Genomic DNA, 12,322 nt, shown 5'->3' on the forward strand with positions numbered 1-12,322 from the left:
ATTCCATGTGGGCTGGATTCAAACTGAGATCTCAGGAGCTCAAAAGACAGAGCGACACAGCCTCCATGGAAGCCTGTGTACGGCAAGCGTGCGAGAATAGAGCCTCGTAATGAGAGGAAGCACAGGTTTTATTAACAAACAGTATGGCAAACCACAATTTCTTTTAAGATCACTTCATACCTCCTTAGGAGAACTATAATTGGGGATGCCTTGATGTTTCGCTCTGTGACGAGTTAAGAATTATGCCTGAGTCACTGTACTAGCCTTCATTTAAACTTTAATGTGCATTTTGCATTGGGTATAAAAACACCATTGCATTTACAACCTATCCAACACAGAGTGGGTACTTTCATGCAGAGAAAAGAATGGCAACAATTGGATTTTAAATTATTTTTCTCTCTACCAGTAAAATTTTGTTCCAGACTAAATAAAGGGATTTATTACTTTATTTTCTGCTGTTTTCAATGTATGCAGAGAGAGGAAAAAGTAACTTATGAAGCTAGCAAGGAAAAGCAAAAAAAAAAAAAAAGAAAATTACCAGAAGCAATGTCAATTTTTAGGTGGCTAACACAGGATTTATAAAATCCAAAAGGTGTAACTGAGTTCAATATAGCTCCCAAGTCACAGCCCTTTGCAATAACACCCTAAATATTCTTACTTGTCTTCATAGCTATTTCAAAAAGAAATGCAGATAAGCAGCAGCTTTGTTCTTTACATACAATAAAATTTTCAGAGTGAATTTAAAAATTAGGAATCTTTATAAAACTATAATCTTATGTTTGCAAACAAAAATTATCCTACTGCACTCTTTGCAAAAGCACAGGAGCAGACATGCAGGTGCTGTTAGAGGGATGAGAAAATGAACCGTGTTCTTCTGAAAAACCTCAGAAATCAGGCTACACAAACCCTTGCAACAATACTGTCATCTGTTTAAATACTGGGACTATTGGGGAGGGGAGCTCAGCAGTGGTGGGAAGGCTTTCATGTGGTTACATGTTTATTTTATTTAATTTTTTTGTTAACTCTTTTGCTCTGCAAATATTAATATCAGCTCTATGAGAAGAGGGGGAAAATAAAGCATTTAGGGAACTAGTGAAGAATGTTTGTATCACAAATACCTACCTGTTTTTAAGAATTCTCTGTAATTGTCCCAATCTGCTTACTTTACAATTCTTTGTCATCACCATTTCTAAAACTCCCAAATCCTTTCCTGCAGAGTTCAGTATGTATTACTGATACATTACTGGGCACACATCTTCCACAAAGAAGATAACAGACAAATGCGTGATCTTAAAATACTTGTGCTTCTAAATATATTTATTCAAATATTTCACTGGTCCAAGCTTTCCGTATGAAATCCCTCAGAAATCTGACCTGTAAGTAAACTTGACTTTACTCAGCCCCTCTTTTCAGTGGTTACTAGGAAATAATAAAAAAATAGCAGTTCAAATACCTGCTTTGCTACAACAGCTAGCAAAAGCAGAGATTAATTTCAGAAAATATACTGAAACATTTGAAAAACTGACCATTAAAACAGGCTTCTTTCTAAATATTTATGAGTCATTTTATAACTGGAAGGTATTCTGGAATACTGATCTCTAGTGTTACACCTACAGATCTACAGCACTCACAAATAAATAATAAATATTGATATGTGTGTAGGTCTCTCTACTTCTACTGTATTTTCAGTGGGTGTACAATATCCAGTATAATACATAAGCTATTTAAATACCTCACACCAAACTCAAAACACTGTGAAATACCATGTAATTTTTAAAATGTTTCAGCAAAGGTTTACACTAAAGCAATGCTTTCACTTTCAATACCAGTGTATAAATGTACTTTCCCTATCAAAGATTTTGTGATGCAAACATGATTATTACTGTACCTGATTTGATCATGGTATTCTTGAAGAGATCAAATAATAGAGTTTTTTTCCACCCTTCTTTTTCTAGTGCCTTTTAAAAAAATTCCACTATCAAAGAATGTTAATTTCTAAGGATTGATCTAGAGATTCCTATGTAAGTATACAATTATTAGGGAAGAAGAAGCACAACAGTGAATATTTTAAAGCAATGTAATCAATATTTTTGCTTTGTGTAGATTTCCCTGCAACAATGAACAAAAAGATCTACTTCAGATTTAGAAACTCAGCTTTAAAGGGAAAGCTAGACAACAAAAAGCAAGAAAGTACTCACCTCTTCACGTAATTTTATCAACTGCAACATGAACGCACAAAAAAGATAAAAAGGAAAGAAATGGCAGGAAAGAAAGATCAGTTGTGTGACAGGATACAGAATTAACATTGACAATTTATCTGTTTACATGTTTAGCATTTAAAAATCACAGACAAACACATTAAAAGAACCTAAACATAGACTACATGCAGAGTTTTTTGAACGAATAAAGATCACTTTCTCACACTGTCACATTAAACAAAGAGAATAGTGTGAAATTCTCTTTTAAACCACATCTAAGACACCATCATGAAATAAAGGGGAATGACTTCATAGAAGTCTATATTATAAAGAAAAAAACAAGTTTACTATTCCTCTCTTCGAAGATTGTACAGCTGAAGTGGTTTTGTATATACAAGTTTTCAGAATGTTTTCTGTATATTTTAGTTGTGACAACTGATTTCTTATTTTACTAGCAGATCTAACTTATTAATAGATGACTGCATCTTTATAGCATATATTTCAGTATTTCAATTTTTATATACCTGAGTTCTACTGCAACTATATTATTTAATTTTATTATTGAACTTCATACTGAGGGTTTCTGCCAGGTAAAAAAAATGAAGCAGCTCAGTTAAATGTCTCAGAACTATGATTTATTGAATAGCATATTTAAAAATAGACAAAGGAATAGGGAACAACATGAAACATATTTCCCTCAGAAAAGACCCATTCCAGGTTCTTGATCCAGACCACTATACAGTGTGTGTGTGTATATATATAAATATATACACATAGGGGGTGTTTGTATGCTTATATAGTAGATAAATTTATATTTATTTATTTATGCTTGCAAATCAACACAATCTAACACAAATAATACTGCTCTGGCGGCTTTACTGTAAAACTAAATAAAACCCCAGCCTGATTATAAAGCTATATACTTGCCTCTTAGAGAGACAGATAAATTATTTGTACTGGAACAAAATGTATAATTACACACAACAAATATCTGCACAAGAATGGCCATTTATAAAAAATTACAGTTCTCTCACCGATTCCAGTTCAAAATTACAACAGCAACACAATTATCTCAATTTATGCTGATACTTCACCTACAGTTTCATAACACTAATTTTCATCACGTGTAAGACGAGAATGTTTACTACTAACAAAGTCTCATCAGCATGAAGGAAACAAAAGAACCTCCATTACTCTCTGTTGTCTCATATGGCTCGTCTAAAACTGAAGGTTTGCCTCACCCCATTACCAAAAGGGACAAGAGCTCTAATGAGATGTAATTAGGGGGGCTCCTACACCACCCCAAGCTGAACTGGGCCAGCTCTTCTGCACCCAGCTAAAGGAACTTTGCCACAATTTGGTATAAAGGAAATCCACACTGCTGGGCAAACCAGCGCTTAAATTCAAGTGCTTGGCCTATCATAAATTGGTCTCTTTCTCCAGCTCTTCCCCCCCTTTTTCCCCCAAAAAGGCAAACATTAAGGCTCTTTAGAAAGAGACGATCTGGGAGTTGATCACATAGCTATCTTTTCTTTCTGAGGCCACCATTCTTCAGTTGACTATGATACTTAAAGGGCCAAAGTTTAAAACGACTCTGCCGCAATAGAGCCCGTCCGGGCATGCCACCCTGCTATAATCAATGAGAGTTTTAAAATGCTGCACATTTGCTTTTTCAATAGGTCCCAAACAAAAATGTTCTATCTTGTTTGTGCTGCATGGCTGAATTTAAGCTCTGCATGGGATTTGCAGCTAAGCTAAGTAATGGGAGAGGGTTGGGGTTTTTTTAACATTGGCTGAAAGATATTCATTCAAATTAACAAAAGATGTATTTTTCTCCCATTTAACAATGCTCTTGATGAAAATGTGTTACCTTTACATTTCTATTTTGAAACATTATTTTTATTATGCTCACTCCTGAACTGTAAACAGCTTTAAGCCGTGCACAGCCACCATTTTAGGTTATGATAATCAGCATATTTTTGAAACAAAGATATTATTTTTTTCTTTTTTTTTCTTTTTTTTTTTTTTTGCAATATAGAATTCGATACAAGAGGTAATCTGTTCCTTTGTAGGCTAAAAAAAAAAAAAAAAAAATCTGGTTTACGCTGGTTTGAACCAGTGGAATCTCTTGTGGCTAAGCCTTCTGCTGTGACTAAAATCAAAACTGCACTACAGAGAGCGAGGGAGCGAGATGGGATGTGTGTGTGTGTGTGTGTGTGTGTGTGTGCACGCACGCGTGTGGCCGCAAGGCTCCTCACGTGACCCAAAACTACCGAATTTTTTTTAAAAAGCTGATAACGCCACCGCCGTCTCTGTCCGCACATAGATAACGAATAAATGCTGAACTCTATTAAACGCCCTTTACACATTATCGTGGGTCGAACACACAATTTTCTGAACTTATGATGACAGTCTATTTATTTTGCTATAAACCCTCGGCATGTAACGAACAGATTTGTGTCTGGTAATGATCTGCTCTGCCAGGGCTATATGAAATGATACCGACCTTCTTTAGATCTTGGCGAATTAAATTGACCAACTTCACCCCCTGGTCTGTAGCTGAAGTTTGACACACTTTATGCACAGCAAGCCCAAATCTAATATTATCACAACTTTGTAGTCAGAAATTAAGTAGACACAAAATATTTGTTCACCATGAATCACGTATAGAATGTATGGGTATACGGATATGCAGTTTAACCCAATGTGAATTTATTTAAACTTACTAATGAACATGGCTGCAAAAGAGAAAGGAACGCTGTTACACCTCAACAAAGTTGGTAATACTGAACTTCACATCATTTCTGTAGAGAGAAATTTCTGATTTAACCCAACACATACTTCCTCAAAAACATGACTTGCTACATGAACCAGTTCTATTATTATTAAAGTGAAGCTACAACTTTTGGTAGTGTATCACTGCACTGAAAAACTCAAAACTTTCAAGAGATTTGCTAAATGTTGGTGACCAGGACAAGAAACAAGGCTTGAAACCAACAGCCTCTTTAAGACCACTCTTGGAAAATGAATAATAACCCAATGCACAGAGCAGCTTTTGGGATTGGGTTTGTAAGGTGGGACTTTTTTTTGATGCAAGAAGGGACATTTCTTGATTTTCATCCTCTGAGTGCTTCATCTGAGTGCCTACATTCACATGATTCAAAATAAGAAAAAAATTAACATAGGTTAAGCAATTACTTTACTGAACTCTAGGATCACTAAGAGCACTATATCACTACCTGTCTCATGAAAACAAGCTGCACTTAATTAAAAAGAAATTTTCAATAGCAACATTATATAATTATCACAACTTCTCAGAGGAAATGCCTATATATGCTCTATCTGGCAAAATCAGTTAAATTTTGGTATAGCCATTAGAAGGGAACTGTATTCCAAGTTATTCTGAGTGTCATCTAGACACGATGGCTGCTGCTTTTGAGAGACATGTTGGGAAAATGAAGACAAAAGAAGAATCACCATTACCTATTCTTCAATCTGTTCTTAGTGCTTTAATCTTTTTTTCCTGAGAGAACTGGAAACTTATACCTACCATCCTATTCATTACAGCTTATAACTTGGCTATGGTTTACTATAATTTTACCTTTGAAACTCAACTGAAAAAAGAGAAGCTGAATGAGGAAAAGATCCAGATACTTTAGTTTTCCAATAGTGATCTGTTTTATTTGTGGCTTTTTAATATGGTCATACTATTCAGCAAGCATTAAGTTCCTTTTGTCTTCTCTCTCCACCAAAAACATCATGCAAATGTTTATCACATGATAAAGACCAACAACTCATACCTTACAACCTTGACTACCCAGTTATTCAATATTCCTATTGGCAGATTTTACCAATTTTTGTGGTTTGTTACAGGAGCAATTCTGAGCTGGCAAGTTTTTTCAACACCTCCTCTGCCAGAAAAGGAATCCTTTCTCTCCTGTTTCACAGATGGTGACTGAATTGGGGAAAGCAAACCCACCATTTTTCAGTTAAACTAATTTAATCTAATCCAAACTGATTGAGAAGTAAAATTCCTACAATATTAGGGCCAGGATCAGTCCACATACCTATATTTATTTCCATGAGACAAAACAAAAGCAAGCATTTGAAACATCTTCAAATATTTAACATGACTTTAAGTTATATCTGGGCATCCTTTCATCATTTACTCCAAGTTTTCTACTGATATAATAATGTACAGGAGTGAAAGCATATTAAACCTGGGGTTACTGAGTTAAACACAACAATATCTCATGCTCAGTGTCTGGTAAGGACCCAAACCTACACTTGATTTTGAAAGCTATACACTCTAATAAGCTCAATACCAGCTGAAGTTTTTGCACTAACTGCTTGCACCTGCATCTACATGTACATAAGTACAGGTATAAATAAAGATATTTAATAAGAAAAAGAGAATATGATATTTATTACAGAAACAGCATAATAAATAATAGATTTTTAAAATCCTGGCATTTACATATTTAAAAGAAATTAGGTGACTCCTTTATGGTGCTATTTCATTATATTTTTCAATAAAGGAATGAAGAACTTTAAAAGGTACGGAGGTAATAATTTCAAGTTGGGCTATAAAAAAGGATTTTGACTACCTAAAAAACTATACAAGAGTCCTTCAGCAGACAAATTTTTCATCCCTTTAAATAGTGGACATTTGGAAGAAAAAGCCCAAAGTTGGGAAATGGTTGAAGTTATCATTTAGCTCCTAGAGATGAGAACATGTCTCTTTCACCAAGTTTGGAAAAAAAATCATCAGTCACAGCAAGTGCTCACATGAACCAGTTATTTAAACATTCTTTAAAAAGTGAAAATAAAATATTTTATCTTATCCCTACACATAAGATATTCTGTTATAAGTAAAGCTTCTTATCACAATTGCCCTTTTATGTCTGAATTCACACATTTTTTTTTCTTGAAATGTAAAAGTAGCAGCACCTTAAGAGAAATAAAATGAGAGCCTTAACAGTTTCACAGGACTTCATTTACAATCATGACATACTGACTGTGAAATTCCAGAAATAATCTTCTCCATAAATTCAGTATTTAAGTATAAAATTCCCTCTTTATTTTACTCAAATTTTGGAATCTCCCCTTTCTATCATATATAAATATGAAGATTAATGTCCTTTAAATTTAAGTCTTCACATAGATATCAGAGCTGCTATACTCCAGTCTTATGTCTTCAGATAATGTATCCCGTGTCTAATTTCATTCATGTATGAATTAAAGTCTATTACAGAGTTTAAAACTTACTGGGCATATCTAAAATACTCTATAAGACTGGGGTTATGGGGTCTGTGTTTTGAAAGTTCTTGTACAAGGTAAGTCTCCAAGTCTTTATTTTTTCTGTCCTTAGTGGAGCTGAGCCTATACTGAGCGTAGAAGATACAAAAAAATTTCAGAACACTCTGAGCCATTTCCTTATTTAATAACACATTTATCAAGTAAACATTTAAATCATTTTTTCTTTCATAAGCAAAATAGTTTGGATTCTATTTGGCCAGAAGAGAAAATATGACGGGTAGGAAAACTTTCAGCTAACTTCTAACTCCAAAAATACAACACTTTGATAATATAAATTTTAGAAAGAAAAGAAATATTCTCCTTTCAGACAGAGTGTCAAACAAGTTTCATCCCAGAAAGAAATATTAACAGGTGGGACAAAGTCTCCTGAATAAAGCATTGCCATCACGGTCTATCAGGATCTCACTGTAGTATGCAGAACAGCAATACGGGTACAAGATTTTTAAAAAGCCCCAGGATTATCAAGCTTTCATTCATTAAAGGAGGTGGATAGCACTCTGCATCCTAGTACAACATGCATTATGAAAGCACATTCTTATTAGTACAACTTGTGTTTTTGGTACAAGGAGAGAAAATCTGGTTAAAGAGGGAATCACACAAGGAAACTGAGTGGGATACTGCCTAATTCTGAGAGCGCACTTTCATTTGTTTTGCCTGCCAGTGTTGATTTAATTATACTGCATTATTATCAAAGCTGCATTATGTACTTTTTTATTCCTTTTACATGTGTTTGAGGTGAAGACCTTGGCTTTGTCGGCAAACAGCGTGTTTCAAGTTATTTCTTAAGTACTAAATAATAAAGAAAAGAGAAGAAAAGATTTTTTTTGAGATAGCAGACAGTGATCACAAGTTAAAGGGTTAAATGTAAGATCTCCAAGAAACATTTTGAAGTTGATTAAGACCCCAGCTTTGCATTAAACAGTATCACTTCCACATGAGTTGTTGCTAATGCTGTTAAGGAGCAGCTTGAGAAGCCCAGTGTGCCAGTGACCTCCTTCACCCTCCAGCCACCCACTAGGGCTTCTTGATTAGCATCCTACCTGGTTCTCTGAGGAATTCCCGTCATCCCCCAGGAGTTCATTCCGCACCTCATCACTGTAGGCAATTCGTGACCTTTTCTGTAAAACAAAAAGAAAAAAGGGTTAGGAAGTAAAGCTCCGGAGCCACTGGCATCAAGGCTGATCATCTTAAACCTCGAGAGCCCCCTAATGGATACCTATTTGATTAAAAAAAAAAATAAAAATCTGCAAGTGAAAGTTATTACAAAGTTCTTCAACTGCTGTACCTTAACAAATCTGCATGGCAAAACTATAGGATTTCTAAGACAGTCACTCCCTCAACATTGCAGCAACAAAAGCAGCTTCTGTGAAGCTTGAGATATGTAACATGTGAGGCAATATATACTAACAGCAGAAGCATTGAAAAAATGGCAGTGCAGGAACCAAACACATTTTTCTAAAGAACACTTGCTAGCAGGTCAAAGAACACAATGTAACAGTGATGGCAGCAACGCCATGAGACAGGAAAGGAAGACAGAGCTTTTCCCATATTAAAAAAAAAAAACAAAAACCAAACCTGAACAACACACGTGATGTATCTGATTCAATTTAAAGATGCAGAAAATTAACAAGCATCTTCTATGCTGTGAAGGCTGATGGGAAAGGATCAGAAATAAAAGGGCGAAAGAAAGGAGAGAAAATACCAGCACAAAGGAAACAGTGATTTTCAGCAGTCCATGGAAACACCACAAAACTGACACAGTCATCCATGGGATCATTATGACAGACAGGATATTAAGTAAATTGATAGCTTATGAGCACCTGATTTGCTCTTGAACTGATAATTATGTTGATTCTAAACTAGATCAAGCGCTAAGCACTGGAAAGCAAATGTGTGATGGTTAGCAAGGTAGCACAGGATTCCACAGAGCAATAGGGAAGGCCACAATGAGAACACCAGCCCAGCTTTCAATTTCTGTTAGCCAAATAACAGGCTATTACTCAATATTCCCACACTTACCATTAAAGGAGGGATTGAATTTTGAACACATTGTCCAATTTATTTTCTTTTTCAGAGTAGTTATGGTAATTTTTACACCTCATCAGAGGAAGAAACCCAAGAGTAACAACAACTAAGCTGTAGGGCCTTCTTTCATCAATGGGGGCTTCCCTCACGCCCTGCCATGACAGTGACTACCGGTAGGAAATCAGAAAAAATGAATCCCTCTTCAAAGCTTCCCTGCTTGGGCCACCATGCCAAAACTGGTGCTTGGGACTAAGGCACAGGAAAAGAACACTAGAAATTATACTGAGCACAGGGAAATTCATCACCTTAGTAACAAAGAGGTTTGAAATGGGTCACTCTTTGTGCAAGGGACCTAGCAGCGAAGTAGGCCTTGTATGGGTCACCCCAGAGCAAAACATTTTAGTTCTTTATGCTGGGTAGCTCCCCTTTATTGCCAACATGATCACTACAATGTTTACACATTTGTGATTCTCTTGCCATCAGATCCTAAAGCTACAGATATAAGTAATAAGGACAAAGCCCTGGACCACAGACCCACGGCAAGAGGAGAATTGTGCCAAATATTTTGGAGATCTCAGCTGTCACAGTTTCATACTAACCAAGCTAAAGTAGTCTACAGCATTAAAGGAAATGAGAACCTTTAAACAGGCTGTGGTATCAGAGCTGCCTGTTTAAATTATTCATTTCATCACTATGGGGGACTAAAACACTCCACAGTATGCAAGAATATCATATGGAGATAGGTTTTGTTTTTCTCTTTTCTCACCAAAAAGCCAACAAATTGGCATAGATTGCTCAATTACATTATTTTCCTATTTTCATTTTATACACATCAAACAAGGAAGGAAATTACAAATATATAACAATAAATATCTAATCATCTCTTCTGATTAAGATTCAATCTTAGGACTTCATTTGAGGTCTAGCAGTTCAACTGTACAGTTTCTCCCAATTTCACAAAATGACTCAGCCCCATTGATCCTGCTAGTGTTGAACATATTTATCATTATTAGACTGAGATGAGGAGCATGATGCTTCATGAGCTCATTCTCTAGTGAACAAGCTTCCTAATAATATGTAGGGACTGAAATGGTCCTTGATTACACATCATTTATTTGAAAGATATAACTGGATGATATTATCATTCTTAAGAGCCTGCATGGGAGAAAGGAAAAAGAATATACTTCACGGGAAAGAAATAAATGTTAATAGCAATACAATTTTTAGAGGCCTTTTATAATCCTTTATTATCATCACCTGTGAACTTAATAAATATATTTGTATCATTGTTCTTTGATTGTAATAATCTGTCAGGATCTGAAAATCAGAAATTTTATTAAAAGAAATAATGCTTTGGCTACAATTAGGTAGAACCCTTTGCCATAATCAATAAATAATTTGATACTACTTTTGATCACAGTTTCACTACCAAATGAATCAATAATATAAAAGGAAAGGTCTTTGAACTAAAGTGTTCATTTATTCTTTCAGGATTTGTCCAAAATATCAATATCTTGAAACACTATTCCTATTTTTATTAAAGTATTATTGGTTAACATTTTTAAATGTGGCTATCAAGATTAGTTCAGCTTGTCTGAACTCAATAATTAAGTTTTTTTATTATTATTTTTTATTTCATAACCTTCAGCTGTTTATAAATGTATATACTTTAGCCAAATGCAAGAATGATAGTTTGAGCTGGAAATGTCACACACTCTGCTACATTTTGAAGGAACCCAATTCATAATGCATTTTATAAATAGTTAATGACTTCTATACATAAGCTAACCAGGCAAATCAAGAAATTGTCAACATTTTTAGTCTTAGTTGTCAGTTACCACTGTCTACTGGTACTTTATATGTATGTTTCTAGAAAAGACAGAAGCTTTACAGAGTTTGTAATCCAAGGCATTTCTGGGCAGCTCAATATAGGTTTAAGAGGTTCTGTGTGCAGTTTTTTGTCTGCAAAGCTCTGTCACATATAGAAGTTTTCCTTGTATTTTATATTTTCTTGTATATACCTTGACAAAAAGTCTAAGCACACAAATGGTTTTGCTCAGTGGATGTGTTTGCAGTTGAGCATAGCATGTGCCCAAACACAGAGACACAAAAGGGTTAAGCTACTTTCTACAAGAACTTCAGCACTCAGAAAGTTTCAGGGGCTGTTTTAAATGTACTACAGTACCCAGACCTTCTGACAAGGAAGAATTTCTGATTCCAGGCAGATCTCTCTTGGTTTATGAACAGGATTTTTGCATACTGATTGGGTGATTTCCTTAAAGCCCTGTTCAAACAGATACACTTGCTCAGTTCTGTCTGGCAATTTGGCTTTAAACAATCTGTCTACTTGACCCAAGCCTTAACATTTCCCAATAGAACTGAATGTGTTCATAGGCAAGCCCAGCTAAATTAGAATTGAAATGAATTAACTCAGCTTAAACTAATTAAGATCTGTGATCTGCAGCACCACCCCCCTGTATGATTCTACATGTGAAGCAGGGTACACGTAACCAGACTGTAAGAATTCTGCTGTACCACTAATCTGAGCATACCAATGAAGTTCTTCTATTACTAAAGCATATGAGAAGTTAATTTCCATGGCCTACACATGGCAAAGCAATTGCTTAAATTGCCTCACCTGGGAATTTAATACAATGTTATCATCAGACCAGCCACACTGTAAATAGATTTATAATGCTTTCCATGTGCTAGGCTAGGTTGCATATGAATTAAGTAATGATCTGGTATTACAATACAATCAGCTAGTTCCCACACCTGGC

The 12,322-nt window shown here is 35.3% G+C and overlaps 1 protein-coding gene across 4 annotated transcripts in view; it reads right to left on the reverse strand.

Annotated features, from left to right (window-relative positions):
- VTI1A (vesicle transport through interaction with t-SNAREs 1A) overlaps positions 1 to 12,322 on the reverse strand; it is a 256,527-nt gene that overhangs the window by 197,532 nt on the left and 46,673 nt on the right. For 2 of the 4 annotated variants that reach the window (XM_063163190.1, XM_063163192.1), the window contains exons 4-5: positions 8,558 to 8,635; positions 2,199 to 2,219 (exon numbers count right to left, since the gene is read on the reverse strand). In XM_063163190.1, coding sequence (XP_063019260.1) covers positions 2,199 to 2,219; positions 8,558 to 8,635 — 99 coding nt within the window. The remainder of the gene's footprint in view (positions 1 to 2,198; positions 2,220 to 8,557; positions 8,636 to 12,322) is intronic. The other 2 variants (XM_063163191.1, XM_063163193.1) reach the window with 1 other exon arrangement.

The sequence above is a fragment of the Melospiza melodia genome, chromosome 9 (assembly GCF_035770615.1).
Source record: "Melospiza melodia melodia isolate bMelMel2 chromosome 9, bMelMel2.pri, whole genome shotgun sequence".
Lineage (NCBI taxonomy): Eukaryota > Metazoa > Chordata > Aves > Passeriformes > Passerellidae > Melospiza > Melospiza melodia.